This window comes from Piliocolobus tephrosceles, chromosome 2, assembly GCF_002776525.5.
Source record: "Piliocolobus tephrosceles isolate RC106 chromosome 2, ASM277652v3, whole genome shotgun sequence".
NCBI lineage: Eukaryota > Metazoa > Chordata > Mammalia > Primates > Cercopithecidae > Piliocolobus > Piliocolobus tephrosceles.
In genome coordinates, this window is record NC_045435.1 from 87,931,330 (window position 1) to 87,950,601 (window position 19,272).

Sequence of the window (19,272 nt, forward strand, 5' to 3'; positions counted from 1 at the left end):
CCCGTCTCGGCCTCCCAAAGTGCTGGGATTACAGGCTTGAGCCACCGCGCCCGGCCTTCTACACAAATTTGATGGTATTGTTGAGGCTGCAGCCACATTTGTTTGGGGATTAACCTAACTGCAAGCCTGCCCACTTTCATTCTGATGTCCATTTGTTTAGATGTGCTTTATACTTGGTGTCTGTGGACTGTGCTATGGTTCCTTCCTCATCAGCAGGGGGTGGTGGTAAGCAGTTTACCTGCTTTTATGGGGTACCCTAAGGAGGTGTGCAGACCTGGTGTCTGCTTAGCTCTGGTGCTGAAGAGTCATCATATTTTTTGAGAACTTGCCTAGTTACTCAAGGAAGAAAGGAGGGCTGATTGTAGTATACTTGACCAAGGAATGTATATTTTTATGAGCTTGAACAACCTGAAAGAAAAACAATAACAAATAACTTGTTAAACCAACTTTTTGCACGTTGCTGAGATTATGATCTTCTTAAATTAGTTAATTCTTACTGAAGATTTTCAATTTTTCATCTACTATGAATAGAAGTTTTACTTGTAAGGCAGTAAAAGGTGTCATGCCTTGAACAGTATCTGTTCTTCCAGGCAAGTGCCTCTGGAGGAGAGAGAGCCCAGTTGATTACAGACCCACTGCTGAAGGGCTGGGCTTTTTCTTGCTTTGTGTTTATATCTGAGCATGAGGATAAAAGTATCTGTCTCTTCCTCAGGTTTTTGGGCCACCTCTGCCCTTTGTAGATTCTCTGCTGGGCATTTGGAAGTAACACAGCAACTTCTAGGGTCTCACGTTGAAGACTTTATGGGTTAGTCAGAATGCTGCATTTACACTGGGAAGGCCAGAGGAGGACTGTAAATCCAGGAGACAAGGTCCTGGGGGATTTGGGAGGGTGGAACTTACAGGGTTGCCAGTTGGCAGCTGACAGGTTTAGATTCTGGGGCTTAAAAACTAATAGATGTGTGACCTGGTTCAGTGGTTCATGCCTATAATCTCAGCACTTCAGGAGGCTGAGATAGGCGGATCATTTGATCCCAGGAATTCGAGACTAGCCTGGGCAACGTGGCGAAACCTTGTCTCTACTAAAAATAACAAAAAATTAGTTCGACATGTAGCATGTGCCTGTAGTCCCAGCTACTTGGGAGACTGAGATGGGAGAATCACTTGAACCCAGGAAGGCAAGGCTACAGTGAGCTGTGATTACACCAGCTGCACTTCAGCCTGGGAGATGTGAGTGAGACCCTGTCTTAAAAAAACAAAAACAGGCCGGGCGCCGTGGCTCAAGCCTGTAATCCCAGCACTTTGGGAGGCCGAGACGGGCGGATCATGAGGTCAAGAGATCCAGACCATCCCGGCTAACACGGTGAAACCCCGTCTCTACTAAAAAAAAATACAAAAAACTAGCCGGGCAAGGTGGCGGGCGCCTGTAGTCCCAGCTACTAGGGAGGCTGAGGCAGGAGAATGGCATAAACCCGGGAGGCGGAGCTTGCAGTGAGCTGAGATCCGGCCACTGCACTCCAGTCCGGGCGACAGAGCAAGACTCCGCCTCAAAAACAAACAAACAAAAAAACAAAAACAAAACTAATGAACATGAGCAGCAGGACGAGGGCAGGTGAGTCCTGGGAAAGTAAGGGACAGAACCCCTAGGATGATTTATCTCACACTCAAAGACTGTTTTTACTTTGGAAAATAACTTAAGCTCCTTGTAATGAGCGAGAGAAGAGTAAGATGTTAAAACTGGAAGTACCTTGTTGGCCTTCACTACTGGTCCTGAAATGCAATCTTATTTTATTTTTACTTTTTTTAGAGACAAGGTCTCACTCTGTCACCCAGGCTAGAGTGCAGTGGCAGTCTCATAGCTCATGATAACCTCGACCTTCTGGGCTAAGGTGATCCTCCTGCCTCAGCCTTCTGCGTAGCTAGGACTACAGGCACGTGCCACCAAGCCTGGCTAATTTTTAAAACATTTTTTTAAAGACGGAGTCTCACTGTGTTGCCCAGGCTGGTCTCAAACTTCTGAGCTCAAGCAATCCTCTTACCTCATCTTCCCATACTGCTGAGATTATAACTGCTGAGGATGAATTCATGTGTCATTTGGGTTTGGCAGTGAGCTAAGAGCTAAACGGGGTAAACATTGCCCACTGGCAGGAAACGTATAATCTTGTCTGAAGCTAATGGACTGTTACTTTTTTGTTTGTTTGTTTGAGACAGTGTCTCGCTCTGTCACCTGGGCTGGAGTGGTATGATCTTGGCTCACTGCAACCTTGAGCTTTCTGGCTCAAGTGATCCCTCCACCTCTGCCTCCCAAGTAGCTGGGGCAACAGGCATATACCACCACACCTGACTAGTTATTTTTTGTAGAGACAAGGTCTCACTATGTTGCCAGGATTGTTCTCAAACTCCTGGGCTCAAACAGTCTTCCTGCCTTGGCCTCCAAGTGCTAGGATTACAGGTGTGAGCCACCACACTGGCCCTATGGGACCATTACTTACTGGCATATGAGAGAACTATGACTTGAGGTAGCAGAAATCCCTCAGAGATTGAGACCTCTGAGCAATTTTGGCTTTAGTCTGAGAGAGTTGCTTCTCTGTGTTCCTGTTGAGTTATGTTTTTTACAATGTGGTGGGAGACAGGAGACTGAGAATTGTCCTTGAAAAAGGGGTAACAGGCTTTTACAAGAGAACTGAAAATTCCTGGTATGTGTACAGAATCCATTTAGCTATTTCTAAGAACATTTGGCCAGATGACTCATGCCTTGTATCCTAGCACTTGGAGAGGCTAAGGCGGAAGGATCACTTGAGACCAGGAGTTTGAGGCCAGCCTGGGCAACATAGCAAGCCCCCATCTCTTTTTTTTTTTTTTTGGGACGGAGTCTCGCTCTGTCGCCCAGGCTGGAGTGCAGTGGCCAGATCTCAGCTCACTGCAGGCTCCGCCTCCCAGGTTTACGCCATTCTCCTGCCTCAGCCTCCCGAATAACTGGGACTACAGGCGCCCGCCACTTCACCTGGCTAGTTTTTTTTTTGTATTTTTTTTAGTAGAGACGGGGTTTCACCGTGTTAGCCAGGATGGTCTCGATCTCCTGACCTCGTGATCCGCCCGTCTTGGCCTCCCAAAGTGCTGGGATTACAGGCTTGAGCCACCGCGCCCGGCCGCCCCCATCTCTTAAAACAAAATAAAGTTTGATGTATTGATAAAGGGGACATATGAGACCTTCGAATCAATCATTGTTTTATCTAGAAGCTTTTAAAAATTGCTAAAATTCTTTATAATTCTAGCAGGTTATTCAGATAAACATATTTCTTATTATTTTTTGTTGATTGTTTGTTTGTTTTGTTTTTTTTGTTTTTTTGTTTTGAGACAGGGTCTCGGTCTGTCACCCAGGCTGGAGTACAGTGGTGTGATCACGGTTCACTGCAGCCTTGACCTTCCAGGCTCCAGTGACCCTTCCACCTCAGCCTCCCAAGTAGCTGAGACCACAGGTACGCGCCATTGCACCTGGCTATTTTTTTTTATATTTGGTAGAGACAAGGTGTCCCCATCTTGCCCAGGCTGGTGATAAACATATTTCTAGGTAGGCTGAAAGTTCCTTCTTCCTGTTTCCCTTACTTTGGAGCCCTCTAGTCTGTCATTCCAGAAACCTGGTCAGATGAGGCAAAGAGATAGGGCAGCATAGTCATGCTGGTGGTTCTAGAAAGGAGAAGCAGCCGAGAGGCTACTGTGTCCCTTACGGAAAAGCTGAGATTTGTCCAGATTTTTGGAACAGAATCTGCTGTTTTGGGGGAAGAAGCTACATTGTTGTATGACTTTCATGAAAATCATTCCAGTTAAAATCCGTGGTTTCTTCTTTATTAAAACCAGAATGAGGCTGGGTACGGTGGTTCACACCTGTAATCCCAGCACTTTAGGAGCCTGAGAGTGGATCATCTGAGGCTGGGAGTTTGAGACCAGCCTGTCCAACATGGAGAAATCCTGTCTCTACTAAAAATATATATAAAAATTAGCCAGGTGTGGTGGCACATGCGTGTAATCCCAGCTACTTGGGAGGCTGAGGCAGGAGAATCACTTGAACCTGGGAGGCGGAGGTTGTGGTGAGCCGAGATCAGGTCATTGCACTCCAGCCTGGGCAACAAGAGCGAAACTCCGTCTCAAAAGATAACATAACATAACATAACATAACATAACATAACATAACATAACATAACACCACACCACACCAGAATGAAATGCTATTGAGGGCTCTGACCTTCTAGTACCTTGTATACACCTTAAGGACAGTGTGTATTGTGGTTGTTATTCTCACTTGGAGTGAAGCTCTGAGTGCGAAGGGTGGGCTGGATCAGTGTTTGTTTCTAGATGGATTTTAAACCATCAAGAGCCAGGCAGCCATCTGTGTTTTCCTGTTTCAATCTTGAATCCTCCTCTTCCCCCAGTATTTTCTCTCTCAGTTATAAAGGTAATGTGTGCTCAGAGTTGGAGGATATTATAAGAAGTTTGAAACATTCAGAAAACTGAAAAGCGGGCAATCATGATCTTAACACCTAGTATAGGGCAGGTTTTGTGGTGTCTGAAGCTTATATAAAATAATATAAATATGTATAACATAAATATATAATTTGTAATTATACATGTAATTATAAATGCCATCTTTAAACAAAATAATGTAGAAATATGAAAACAAAATTAGGTAAGAAAGTGAATGTTTAGATTGATAAAAATCACAAAAAGTTACACATTTAAAAATGCAGAAGAAAGTTCTACAGTACTTACCTCCCTACATTTTGGGGCAGCATTTTGACCACTGCTTGCTTGCCTTTTTATTTTTTGGGGGACAGGGTCTCATTTTGTCACCAGGCTCACTGCAGGCTCAGTCTCCCAGGTTCAAGCTATTCTCTTACTTCAGCCCCCCAAGTAGCTGGGACTGTGGGCCCGTGCTACCACGCCCAGCTAGTTCTTGTATTTTTAGTAGAGATGGGATTTTACCATGTTACTCAGGCTGGTATTGAACTCTTGAGCTTAAGCAATCTGCCTCCCAAAGTACTACAATTACAAGCCTGAGCCACCGCACCTGGCCTGACCTTCTATAATAGCAATATTACAGCTTTCTGTAGAGAGAACAGAAGGGTCACCGTAGTACTCCTCAAGGTAGTTGATCCCAACTTTGTTTGTTTGTTTGACATGGGGTCTCACTCAGTCATGCACGCTGAAGCTCAGTGGTATGATCAGAGATCACTGCAGCCTCAAACTCCTGGGCTCAAGAGATCCTCCTGCCTCAGCCTCCTGAGTAGCTAGGGCTACAGATGTGCACCACCACAACTTGCTAATTTTTTTGTAGAGATAGGGTCTTGCTGTATTGCCAAGACTGGTCTTGAACTTCTGGCCTCAAGTGATCCTACTGCCTTGGCCTTTTTTTTTTCTTTCTTGAGACGGAGTTTCACTCTTGTTGCCCAGGCTGGAGTGCAATGGCGTGGCCTTGGCTCACTGCAACCTCCACCTCCCAGGTTCAAGTGATTCTCCTGCCTCAGCCTCCTGAGTAGCTTGGAATACAGGTGCCCGCCACCACACACAGCTAATTTTTTGTATTTTTAGTAGAGACGGGGTTTCGCCATGGTGGGCAGACTGGTCTTGAACTCTTGACCTCAGGTGATCCACCTGCCTCAGCCTTCCAAAGTGCTGGGATTATAGGCGTGAGCCACTGCGCCTGTCCTTCTTGTATTTTTTTATTTTTTGTTTATTTTGTTATTATCAGTATTATTATTATTATTTTTGTAGAGAGGGGTTTTTGCCATGTTGCTTTGGCTGGTCTTGAACTCCTGGGCTCAATCAATCCACCTGCCTCAGCCTCTCAAAGTGTTGGGATAACAGGCGTGAGCCACCACGCTTGGCCAAGCTGTAGTGTATCCTTGAATAATTCTTTTAGAGAAGGCTTGTGAATATCAAGTCTTTATTTATTTATTTATTTATTTATTTATTTAATAGACAAGGTCCTGCTCTGTCCCCAGGCTGGAGTGCAGTGGCATGATCATACCTCACAGAATTCTGGAACTCCTGCACTCCAGTGATCCTTCCACCTCAGTCTCCCCACCATGCCTGACTAATTAAAAAATTATTTAGAGACTGGCTCTCACTATGCAGCTTGCCCAGTCTGGTCTCGATCTCTTGACCTCGTGATCTGCCCGCCTCGGCCTCCCAAAGTGCTGGGATTACAGGCGTGAGCCACCGCATCCGGCCCCATCTTCCTTCTTGTAACTTAAAAGTTCATCATAAGTGAGGCTGGGTGCGGTGGCTCACGCCTGTAATCCCAGTACTTTGGGAGGCTGCAGTGGGCAGATCACTTGAGGCTAGTAGTTTGAGACCATCTTGACCAACATGCTGAACCCAGTCTCTACTAAAAAATGCAAGTTAGGCCGGGCGCGGTGGCTCACGCCTGTAATCCCAGCACTTTGGGAGGCTGAGGTGGGCAGATCATGAGGTCAGGAGATCGAGACCATCCTGGCTAACACGGTGAAACCCCGTCTCTACTAAAAAAATACAAAACATTAGCTGGGCGTGGTGGCAGACACCTGTAGACCCAGCTACTTGGGAGGCTGAGGCAGGAGAATCTCTTGAACTCGGGAGGCAGAGGTTGCCGTGAGGTGAGATCATGCACTCTAGCCTGGGCAACAGAGCAAGACTCTGTCCCAGAAAAAAAAGAAAAGTGTATCATAAACGGCCCGGTTCGGTGGCACACGCCTGTAATCCCAGCACTTTGTTTAGGCCAAGGCAGGAGGATCACTTGAGCTCAAGAGTTCAGGACCAGCCTGAGCAGCGTAGCAAAACCCGATCTCTACACAGAAATACAAAAATTAGTTGGATGTGGTGGTGTGTTCCTGTAGTTGTCCCAGCTACTTGGGAAGCTGAGGTGGGAGGATCACTTGAGCCTGGGTGGACAAGGCTGCGATGAGCTGAGATTACACCACTTGCACTGCAGCCTTAACAATGGAGACCTTGTCTCAAAAAAAAAAAAAGGTATATCATAAGCATTTTCTCCTGGTTAAAAAATATAAAATTGGTAAGAAAGCTCTTTGTGGTATCCTAATAGTCTGTCACACAATTGTATGAAAAAAATATTTTTGTTTCATTCCTCTCCTGTTGCTGGATGTGGAGGCAAATGTGTTCATCATCAAGGATGATAGATGTCCTGATTTTATGGAGCAGGGGACTTGATTTTTATGGAGGTTTCCTGAGGTTGATGGTAGTTTGATGCCATGTACCCAGACAGGTCAATTTGGTGTTCCCCACAAGACATCCTTTCAGAGTCAGACATTGACTGTTTCCTTCCTGGCTTTATTTTACTAAAAATGGTTTTTAGTTTTTCATTGTTTTTTTCTTTTCTTTTCTTTTCTTTTTTTTTTTTTTGAGACGGAGTCTCGCTCTGTTGCCAGGCTGGAGTGCAGTGGCGCGATCTCAGCTCACTGCAACCTCCGCCGCCTGGGTTCAAGCAATTCTCCTACCTCAGCCTCCCAAGTAGCTGGGATTTCAGGCGTGTGCCACCATGCCCGGCTAATTTTTGTTACTTTTAGTTGAGACGGGGCTTCACCACGTTGGCCAGGCTGGTCTTGAACTCCTGGCCTTAGGTGATCTGCCTGCCTTGGCCTCCCAAGGTGCTGGGATTACAGGCATGAGCCACTGCACCCGGCTGATAGTTTTTATTTTAAAAAATATTTTTATATTTATTTCCTCATCTCCATGGTTAGCAAGAGATTTTTTGTTGTTGTTTTGTTTTTTTTTTTTTTGAGACAGAGTCTAGCTCTGTTTCCCAGGCTGGAGTGCAGTGGCACAATCTTGGCTCACAGCAAGCTCCGCCTCCCGGGTTCACGCCATTCTCTTGCCTGAGCCTCCTGAGTAGCTGGGACTACAGGTGCCAGCCACCGTGCCTGGCTAATTTTTTTTTTTTTTTTTGTATTTTTAGTAGAGACAGGGTTTCACCGTGTTATCCAGGATGGTCTTGATCCCCTGACCTCGTGATCCACCCGCCTCGGCCTCCCAAAGTGCTGGGATTACAGGCGTGAGCCACCATGCCCGGCCTCGTTACAGATACACAGTTTTATATTTATAGTTTTATTTTAAAACTATTCTGGGCCGGGTGCGGTGGCTCACGCCTGTAATCCCAGCACTTTGGGAGGCCGAGGTTGGCGGAACACGAGTTCAGGAGATCAAGACCATCCTGGCTAACACGGTGAAACCCTGTCTCTACTAAAAATACAAAAAAATTAGCCGGGCGTGGTGGCAGGCACCTGTAGTCCCAGCTACTCAGGAGACTGAGGCAGGAGAATGGCGTGAACCCGGAAGGCGAACCTTGCAGTGAGCCGAGATCTCACCACTGCACTCCAGCCTGGGTGACAGAGCAAGAGTCCATCTCAAAAGAAAAAGGAAAAATTAAGCTGCGCAGTGCCAGAGATCATGTGCCCTAGAGGCAGCTGTGTGGGATTCACTTGGGAGAAGTGGCTTATTGTCTCTGGCCCTGGGTGAGTTTCCTAACCATCTCTAATCAGCTTCATTGTTTGCAATAGGGAGAGTAGTGTCTACCGCAAAGAAAGTGTCATGAGGACCAAATGACATAAGAAATTCCTGTCATGAGCCTGATACATAATAGGTGCTTCCCCCATATTAGAGGTCAGAGGGCACATCTCCTCCAGATCCATCCTCACTCCTCTCTCAGTTGGAGTCATGGGAACTGAAGGAGTTCCCAGTAAAATCTCTGTACAGATACTGAAATATAACTCAAGCCCTGTAAATAATGCTAGTAGAGACTGCGTATCTTGTAAATTAGACAAAACAGAACGAGTGTGACATGACTTGAACCGGTTAACAAGGTGCATACAGAGGTGTGCTTCGTTGATGCAGCATCCAGTGCGTGGCTGAGTGAGTGGATGTGAGCCCTGATTGCCCCAAAAGCGTAACTTTGGTTTAAAGGTGTGTACCAGCTTTCGGTGATCAGAATAGAACTGATAAAAATAGTGACCTAGAACACTGTGTATCTTTTTAAATGGAGTTAACCAGACTTGATCAGTTGTTTTTAGTTGTTAATCATTAAAACTGGACCCAAGCTCCATTGCTAATAAGGTTAATGGGGCTTGTCTTTGGCCTTGGGCAGGAACAGTGTGCATAGACAAACTGGCCAAGTAAATAATGAGTCTTACTAGATAATGAGTAAGCAGGTTTTCCCTGTATTTAAGTGCATTTTATAAAAACATAATTAATGGGGCTGGGTGTGGTCGCTCACGCCTGTAATCCCAGCACTTTGGGAGACCGAGGCGGGCAGATCACGAGGTCAAGAGATCAAGATCATGCCGGCCAACGTGGTGAAACCGCGTCTCTACTAAAAATACAAAAATTAGCTGGGCATGGTGGTGCATGCCTGTGATCCCACCTACTTGGGAGACTGAGGCCGGAGAATGGCTTGAACCGGAGAGGCGGAGGTTACAGTGAGCCGAGATTGTGCCACTGCACCCCTGCCTGACAACAGAGTAAGACTCCATCTCAAAAAAAAAAATTTATGTGTGTGTGTGTATAAAATTAATGGGAGACTTGAGCATCATCCACTTAAAGCTTGACACTCTTATTAGAAAATGGTAAGATTTAATCCAAATATTAGGCATGAAATTGTGATTTCACCTCACCATGGCATCAGTTTTGCCTGCGGTAGTGGCTTTCTAACACCGTAGTGGGACCTCTGCCTTTTTAGGGCCCCTGGAACCCATTCCCTGCCTGTCTGCATCTAACCCCGCCCCATGAGCTCATAGTGTTTTTGTTTTTCTGCCGGAGAAGGAGGGGCCAAGGTGGGTGGCATGGGCGGAGTCCCGCAAGAGCTCAGACTGTTTGTCTTTGTCTTCCTGCTGGAGGAGCAGGGTGAGCAGCTCTAAGGCACTTCCCACGCTACTTCGAACCCCCATGTCATCATTGTGTTTGCTTCCAGCAGAGCATCCTGGCCAGAACAAGCCAAGGAGCCACGACGAGAGGGACACACAGACAACAGACGGAAGACGTACTGGCCGCTGGACTCCGCTGCCTCCGTTTTCCTGCCATCTGCGCCCGGAGGATGAGCCCAGCCTTCAGGGCCATGGATGTGGAGCCCCGCGCCAAAGGCGTCCTGCTGGAGCCCTTTGTCCACCAGGTCGGGGGGCACTCATGCGTGCTCCGCTTCAATGAGACAACACTGTGCAAGCCCCTGGTCCCAAGGGAACATCAGTTCTACGAGACCCTCCCTGCTGAGATGCGCAAATTCACTCCCCAGTACAAAGGTAAGTCCTAGCTGCTTGAGGGGTTGCCACACTGGTGAGGAGATGTGAGGGATCGTGGCCATGGAAGGCCCTGGCAGCCATCCCTGGAGCCCTCACTCCCTCCCACTCTGTGCTTTCCCTCCGTCTCCTCCTTCTTCTCCTCCTGGCCCTCAGCCCAGCATCTCACACCCTCAGTTTTCAGCCCTGGTAAGATTGCTCAATTCTGTTTTGTTTTGTGGATTTGAGTTTGATTTTGGTAGAAGTGTAGTTGTGTTTTATGTTCAGGTGTCTCTTGATCACAGTAACCCATAGTTCCCTATTGGGGGGACAGTGGGGGAAGACTTTGGGAGGATTTTAACCCAGAATACTTGCCGCCTGCTTTTTGTCCTCCAGGAAACCAGAAGCCCGGGTGATTAGGTAGGCTGGGGGAGCAGGGTTGAGTCAGATGGAATGCAGGAGTGGGAGGCCTGTGCTGATTAGACCAAGCCCTTTGCTGTTACAGTATGTCCCCAAAATTGCTATGTGAAAGCAACCTTTTGATTCACATATGATAATTTCTAATTTCTTTTTATAATGTATTTTATAGGGGACATGAGCAGCCACCAGCATGGTGGGGTCTTTGTTGGGGAGTGGGGGAGACTTTTGTAAATCTAGGAAGAATCCATTAAATAAATTAATTTTAAATGTGCATTACCTGGTTACATAAAGGACTCTAGAACAACTTCGGTTCTTTTGGGACTCTTGAAACATTGTCTTTAAGGACAGAACATACTGGGTGCCTTTCTCTGTACTCTGAATATGCATGTGTATTGCGGTGGGGATGGGGGAGTTGGGGGCCCTCACTTGGTCCTTCTCTGTTGTTTTTTTCCAGGACAAAGCCAAAGGCCCCTTGTTAGCTGTCCGTCCCTGCCCCATTTTTTCCCCTGGTCCTTTCCCCTGTGGCCACAGGGAAGTGTGGCCTGAATCCCCCACCCCAGCTCCTCTGCACCCAGAGCTGGGAGCCACCTCAGAAGTGTCGTCTCTCTCTGAGCACGCATTCCCCTGCAGCAGTCGAGCGGGCGGGCAGCAAGGACTGAGCAGATTGAGTGATGCTGGGGCAGAGAGGCCTGGGAGGAAAGGTGTTCAGCCAGTCGTTTGTAAGGCGCTCGTCGGCACCTGCTGAAACGCCCCCACCTGACAGCCCCATCCTCAAAGACTGTCTAATTACTCATGGCAGGTTCTAGAGACTTAAGGGGGAACGCTGCTTTCAAGGCCACCACATGTCTGTGCTCCCCAACCAACTCTATCTGCCTTGTGTTTATTTTGTTATTTTGTGACGTGAGACTGCAAAGACCAATAAAAACATATTTTAAAACAACAAAAGGCCTGGGTGCCTACCCACGTGGGGGCACTGTGGGAAGCCTTTGCTAGGGTGTCTTGTGCTGTGTGGTTTGTTTTGTTTGCCCCTTTATTTTGTTTTGCTTACCCAGTCTTCCCTTATTCTTGGATGCTTCTTAACTCTCAGGCAAACCTGTGTTCCCACTGTATTCAGGCTCTGCTTTAAAGCAAGCCATGAGGCTGTTGGAGTTTCTGTTTAGGGCATTAAAAATTCCCACAAACTATAAAGAGCAATGTTTTCAGTCTTTTAGGATTAGAAGAATTACATAAAAATTAATAAACATTTTCAATGATGGAAAAATGTGTCTTGTAATTCTTTGGCTCTTGCCTCGTTGAGTACATAAGAGAAGACTCTCGGCCATGTTTGCTCCCTAATTGCTTGTCTTGTATGGTGTCATCTTTTCTAGCTGTTTTGATATTTGTTAAGTTTGCAGATGAGTTTGGGGCCTCTGGCAACATAGAGACTAAGGAACTGGGTAAGAAAAAAACAAATGTTACAATCATGTTACTTATAGCGCTTCTTCCTTTGGAATTAAAAGTTCTTTCTGCTCCTCACCCCCTTCCAGGTGTGGTATCTGTGCGCTTTGAAGAAGATGAAGACAGGAACTTGTGTCTAATAGCATATCCATTAAAAGGGGACCATGGAATTGTGGACATTGTAGATAATTCAGACTGTGAACCAAAAAGTAAGCTCCTAAGGTGGACAACAAACAAAAAACATCATGTCTTAGAAACAGAAAAGACCCCTAAGGACTGGGTGCGTCAGCACCGTAAAGAGGAGAAAATGAAGAGGTGAGTGTAGACAGAGGACAACTCTGGGCTATGTGGGAGGGGAAGTGTTGGGGGTTTTGGTTACAGCCCAGTTCCCTGGAGCTAAGGACTCAAGTGGATTTAGTAGGTACCTGTCATTCAGTGGCCAATTCCCACATGGTATGCTCAGCCTCTTTCTTTAGTTGACTCTGGTTAGATCCTGCCAGTTTGGGTATGACTGCTCTGTGCCAGGCTGTGTTCTGGAGATGTAGCAGTGACCAAGAGAGGAGCTATCCTTTTACCTCAGGTTGTTCACCAATGGTGGGGGACAAAATGGGCAGTTGGGCATCCCTGAAACTCAGCAATCCCCCTAAGCAGGGCCATCCTACTCCTGCACCTTGGCAAAGCTTGTGAAAATATAAATAGTATATATATAAAGTAAAGTACATGTAATGTAGCTAAGTAGGTTAACTTAGTCCCATGGAATTTCAGTTCCTGTTTTCCCAGTTGCCAGCTTTTGGAGTCAGGGGAACCTGGTTGTACTGGAGGCTAGGTGGTACCACTGCCTAGAAGAGGGCAGTGAGGGCTCTCCACATACGGGGCTGGGGAACAGGGGCTGATCTTGGATCTTAAGTTCTTTTTGCTGTAGAAAATAGTGGATGGCTGGTCCCTTATTTTATTTTCTGAAATCAACTTTCAAATGCATCCATTTGAAGTGTTCAAAGAGTTTTGGCAAATGTGTACATGGTAAACCACCACCACATCAAGAAGTCACTTTTCATTACTCTAGAACATTTCTGGCCGGGTGCGGTGGCTCATGCCTGTAATCCCAGCACTTTGGGACGCCAAGACGGGCGGATCACCTGAGGTCAGGAGTTCGAGACCAGCCTGACCAATATGATAAAACCCCATCTCTACTAAAAATACAAAAATTAGCCAGGTGTGGTAGCATGCATTTGTAGTCCCAGCTACTTGGGAGGCTGAGACAGGAAAATCGCTAGAACCTGGAGGCGTAGGTTGCAATGAGCCGAGATCGCGCCATTGCACTCCAGCCTGGGCAATAAGAGCGAAACTCCATCTCAAAAAAAGAAAAAAAAAAAAAAGAAAGATTCTTTGTGCTTTAACCCTGGATTTTTTTTTTTTTTTTTTTTTTTTTTTTTGGAGTCTTGCTTGCTCTGTTGCCCAGGATGGAGTGTAGTGGCACGATCTTCTTGGCTCACTGCAACCTCTGCCTCCCGGGTTCAAGTGATTCTCCTGCCTCAGCCTCCCGAGCACACCACCACGCCTGGCTAATTTTTGTATTTTTAGTAGAGACAGGGTTTCACCCTATTGGCCAGGCTGGTCTCCAACTCCTGACCTCAAGTGATCTGCCCATCTTGGCCTCCCAAAGTGCTGGGATTACTGGCATGAGCCACCGCACCCAGCCTTCTGAATTCTGATAAGACATACTGATTTATTGGTCTTTATCTCTTTATAGCCATAAGTTAGAAGAAGAATTTGAGTGGCTAAAAAAATCTGAAGTCTTGTACTACACTGTAGAGAAGAAGGGGAATATAAGTTCCCAGCTTAAACACTATAACCCTTGGAGCATGAAATGTCACCAGCAACAGTTACAGAGAATGAAGGAGAATGCAAAGCATCGGAACCAGTACAGTATCCTTTGTTCATGGGCATCTCTGCATTTGAGGGTAAGAGGAGAGGAAATGAGGAAGTCCCTTGGAGCTTGGAGAGAGAGATTGGGTTTTTATAGTCATGGCTGAGTTTCTCCTACTTGGGTTATTCCAGGACACCCTGTATGGTAATTATGGGCAAATAATCACTTCCCTCAGGGCAGCTACTGGCCTAGGAGTGCAGATGATGAGGAGTGAGGTATAATAATGGGTCTCTGGGGGGTGAGGGGTGCCTCATGAAGGGGCCAGCTTGCATCAGGTGGGTTTTAGCCTAGGTAACCTAGAGGAAGAGGGCAAGGGGCTGCCCGCTGTTTTCAGACTCTTCAGAAGTCTCAAAACATTGCTCACCTGCCAAGGGCTGGGGTGTTTGGGTGAGGAGACTGACCTCTCAGTCCTGGTTCACCAGACTGCCACTGGGACACGAGCTGTGCATAAGGAAATCTTTCTTTTTCTTTTCTTTTCTCTTTCCTTTTCCTTTTCCTTTTCTTTGCTTTCTTTTTTCTTTTCTCCCTCTCTTTCGTTTTTTTTTTGAGGCAGAGTCTTGCTCTGTCCTCCAGGCTGGAGTGCAGTGGTGTAATCTCAGCTCACTACAACCTCCGTCTCCCAGGTTCAAGCGATTCTCATGCCTCAGCCTCCCGAGTAGTTGGGATTACAAGCATCTGCTGCCACGCCCGGCTCATTTTTGTATTTTTAGTAGAGACGGGGTTTCGCCATGTTGGCCAGGCTGGTCTCAACTCCTGACCTCAGGTGATCCACCTGCTTTGGCCTCCCAAAGTGCTGGGATAACAGGCATGAAGCACCACTCCCCGCCCCTCTCCTCCCCTTTGTAGAGGTGAAGTCTCACTATATTGCCCAGTCTGGTCTCAAACTCCTGGACACAAGTGATCCCCCTGCCTCAGCCTCCCAAAATGTTGGGATAACAGGCATGAGCCCCCATGCCTAGCCTTTATCTATTTTTTGGTCTCTTAAAAAATGTAAAAACCACTTCTAGCTTATAGGCCATAGACAGCAAGCACTGGGCCATAGTTTACCAGTTTCTGCTCTAGGGAGTACTGATTCCTTGAATGGGAAACGATGAGACAATGGTCTGTGCACTAGAGACACTCATTATTTCTGGTCATTGTTTCTAGACCTTTTTTAGTGCACACAGCTGGGAAGCAGATGCTTAAAGAGAAAACTATTTTCATGAGTTTATACTGATATTTCCAGTTCACATTTAAGGCTACAGGATTTACTGAAGTTTCTTGATGTTCTACTTGTAATTGAGGACTTTGTTTTTGGACCCTAGTCCTACACTTAGCTAAGAGTTCAGGAAATGGTGTGTGTGTCTCCCAGGCTGGAAGAGCCCAGGCCTCTGTTGAGTCCAGGTGCAGGCTGCTTTCATGCCAGTTCCCTGACAAGAAGTAAAGGTGTCTCTCAGCTTTCTAGTCAGCTCTGGACTCCCTGTGTGGGTGATGGCAGGACTAATGGAGTATCCTGTGGGTTCAGGCTTCTCTGGGTCACTGCATCTAGGTCCTTGAGAGTATCAAGGACCCATGCAGTAGCACTTCCTTTTGGGGGTATTCTTCTTAACTACTCAGAATTTATCTTACTGGAAAACCTGACTTCCCGCTACGAGGTGCCTTGTGTCCTTGACCTCAAGATGGGCACACGACAACACGGTGATGATGCTTCAGAGGAGAAGGCAGCCAACCAGATCCGAAAATGTCAGCAGAGCACATCTGCAGTCATTGGTGTGCGTGTGTGTGGCATGCAGGTGAGGGGGATGCTAGGGCTGGCTAGGGCATCCAGTGGCTGTCACTTCCTCACCCTGGCATAGTCCTGTTTGCTCAAAAGATTCCAGGCCAGGTGCAGTGGCTCACACCTGTAATCCCAGCACTTTGGGAGGTCAAGGTGGGTGGATCACCTGACGTCAGGAGTTTGAGACCAGCCCAGGCAACATGGCGAAACCCTGTCTCTACTAAAAATACAAAAATTGGCTGGGTGTGGTGGTGCACAGCTATAATACCAGCTACTTGGGAGACTGAGGCATGAAAACAGCTTAAACCCAGGAGGCAGAGGTTGCAGTGAGCTGAAATCACGCCATTGCACTCAAGCCTGGGCGACATCGAGACTGTCTCAAAATAAAAAGATTCCAGATTTGACCCCACACAAGTCTGTTGCTTTTTGGTTGAAAAAGAAAGCATGCATGCCTGCATGATTCTCTCTCAGATTGGTCTGGTGAGCTGAGTCCAGAATCTGTGGATAGTAGTAGGGAGGAAGGCCAGAGGGTTAGGTCGTCTCCAGTGACCCAGATGTTGAGTTGGGGTGCTGGGGCATAATGACCAAACCCAGGTTGGATGACTGCATCCCAGGTGTGGGCTGATTAGAGAGTATAGTGGATAGTGGCTCATGTGCGACTCGTGTACTTTATCTGATTTGGGCTTTCACATGCCGCCGCCACCCAGAGTCCAGGGTTTGAGATGACCCTCAGCCCCTGACTTGCTGGTCTCTCTCCTACAGGTGTACCAAGCAGGCAGTGGGCAGCTCATGTTCATGAACAAGTACCATGGACGGAAGCTGTCGGTGCAGGGCTTCAAGGAAGCACTTTTCCAGTTCTTCCACAATGGGCGGTACCTGCGCCGTGAACTCCTGGGTCCTGTGCTCAAGAAGCTGACTGAGCTCAAGGCAGTGTTGGAGCGACAGGAGTCCTACCGCTTCTACTCAAGCTCCCTGCTGGTCATCTATGATGGCAAGGAGCGGCCCGAAGTGGTCCTGGACTCAGATGCTGAGGATTTGGAGGACCTGTCAGAGGAATCAGCTGATGAGTCTGCTGGTGCCTATGCCTACAAACCCATCGGCGCCAGCTCTGTAGATGTGCGCATGATCGACTTTGCACACACCACCTGCAGGCTGTATGGCGAGGACACTGTGGTGCATGAGGGCCAGGATGCTGGCTATATCTTCGGGCTCCAGAGCCTGATAGACATTGTTACAGAGATAAGTGAGGAGAGTGGGGAGTGAGCTTGCTAGCTGCTCTAGTACTTGAGAGAGACTCTGTGTCCCAGGCACAGCTGCGCTGTGTCAGGGAGGAGGCCGGTATGGCCAGGTGGTGGCTCCTGCAGCCTGGAGCTGATGTGCAGTGGCCTCTGTGAGCCCCAGCCTGAGCCAGCCCTAGCTGCGTTTGGAGTCTTTATTTATTTTAACTATTTCTTCAACATTCCACATTTGATGATGATACCTCTTTCTTCCCTGAGTGTATATGTTCTAATACAAATCTTTTTGTTTATTGTATACAGTGCTACTGTCATTCTTTCCAAGGGTAGGCAATCCCCCTCCTAAGCCTCACCACATGTTGTGACTACCTCCCTGGCTCAGTAAGTATTCTGGCTGCCCCATGGATCCTAAAGTCAGCACAGCCTCTTGGCATGGTGTACAGTCTCCAACCCAGCCCCTGCAGGTTACCCAGAAAAGGATCCCTGAGTTACATACCTTCTGGGGTCTGTGCTGGCTGAGTGTCTCAGCACCTCTATCCAAAAACCACATGACACTTGACACAGGTCTTCTCATGGGCCCTATGCAACTTAAGCCAGTTAGATAGCAGGTGCTTCAAACCTTGTGTCCAGCTTTTAATCCTCCTATGCCACTGGCAGCAGCTAATTGGCTGGCTATTGTGATAGATGTCCTGCAGCCAATACTAGGGTCTCTAGCCTCTAGGGGCTGGTCCATTGGCAGCCATGGACTGTGTTATAAAGGGGCCCAGGTGATGGAGGGTACGATAAAAGGGCGTATTTGGGTAGGTAGGGTGGTACTCTTGGCCTCACCACCTGTCACCACTCCTGCCCAGCCCTAGTCCCCATTGCAATTTCACCAGTCTCATTCTTCAAGCAGTCCCAGGCAGCACAGACCCTGAGATTCTACTCTGCCCCAGGAGGGCTTCTGGGAGGAGGAGCCAAGAGAGGTCTTGAACTGCAGAGCCAGACCTGGTGCAGAGGTGGCAGGGTGTGGATGTCAGTTTCCGGCAGTTCTACCCCTCACCTGAACCTCGCACTAGGCCTATGCACTTTAGGTCTAAAAATAGGCAACTGGGTCAGACAGATTACGGGATAATGCCCGTAATCCCAACACTGGAAGGCCAAGGTGGGAGGACTGCTTGAGTCCGGGAATTTGAGACTAGCCAGAGCAACTTGCAAGACCTTGTCTCTACTAAAAAAAGAGAAATTAGCGGAGTGTGGTGGTGCATGCCTGTAGTCCCAGAGACAGGAGGCTTGAGCCTGGAAGATCGAGGCGGCAGTGACCTTGATCATCCCACTGCACTCCAGCCTGGACAACAGAGCAAGACCCTGTCTCAAAAAATAAATACAAATAAAAACAGAAAACTTGCACATACTGGCCTGTACTCGTCCCCTGCTTCCTGGGCTCCGGCTTCCTGTGGGGTGTAGCTGGACCATTCTCAGCCACCGTCTCCCCAGGACCCTGAGGGCCTCTTCCCTGGGTCTTAAAGGCACTCTTACTGCAAGGATTTCAAATACCTGGAGATCTGGGCTAACAGGAAAACTGGGTGGATCAAATAGGCTCTTAAGGCCACTGTGGTACCCCACTCCCTCTTTCAGCCCTCCTGTATGCTCTCAGACAGGGGCATTGCAAATCTTAAGTCCTATGAAGACTAAAACACAGCACGACGATAGCGATTGATAGGGGTGGGAGCTTGACGGACTATAGGAGAGGGAAGGGAAGAGTGTCCCAGGTAGAGGGAACCGAATATGCAAAGGCCCAACATAGAGAAAAGCAGCCATGGCTGATGAGAGAGGAGGAGCAGGTGTGAGGAGCAAAGATGCGAGGGCTTTAGACAGGGAATAGCACTGCCTGGTTTCTGTTTTTAATGGCCCCCTTTTCCCCACACTTGCTCCCCACTGGCCACCACCGGCACTCGGTGAAGAGAGGTGGTGAGGCCTAGACACACCGGCAGCCGGGCCCCGCGGGGACTTCCAAGTTTCGGATCAGCAAGATCGTCCTTTCGAGGTAAAGTCGCTGTCCTTGCAGTTAGTAGATGGGACCCCACTCCCCCAGGGCGGCGGGGGCGCACCCGCTACGGGCAGAGCGCGCTTTCACCGTGAGATAGGACGGGACGCAGCGTTCGGACTGAAGCGCGGAAAGGGAGCAGAGGGCTGGACGGGTGAAGCTGAGGCCGGATGAAGAGTGAGGGTGCGGGGTCCGGGGATGAGGCGCCTGGAGCCAGG

At 47.9% G+C, this 19,272-nt stretch overlaps 1 protein-coding gene across 6 annotated transcripts in view; it reads left to right on the forward strand.

Moving 5' to 3' along the window:
- Positions 1–17,326, forward strand: part of IP6K2 (inositol hexakisphosphate kinase 2) — a 23,345-nt gene extending 6,019 nt beyond the window's left edge. For 2 of the 6 annotated variants that reach the window (XM_023231802.1, XM_023231803.2), the window contains 5 exons: positions 9,956–10,277; positions 12,200–12,425; positions 13,861–14,036; positions 15,634–15,809; positions 16,556–17,326. In XM_023231802.1, the coding sequence (XP_023087570.1) occupies positions 10,076–10,277; positions 12,200–12,425; positions 13,861–14,036; positions 15,634–15,809; positions 16,556–17,056 (1,281 nt within the window). In that variant the 5' untranslated portion in view covers positions 9,956–10,075 and the 3' untranslated portion in view covers positions 17,057–17,326. Of the gene's footprint in view, positions 1–9,952; positions 10,278–11,127; positions 11,935–12,199; positions 12,426–13,860; positions 14,037–15,633; positions 15,810–16,555 lie in introns of those variants that run through there. The other 4 variants (XM_023231800.2, XM_023231804.2, XM_023231805.2 and 1 more) reach the window with 3 other exon arrangements.
- The last annotated feature ends 1,946 nt before the right edge of the window (positions 17,327–19,272 follow it).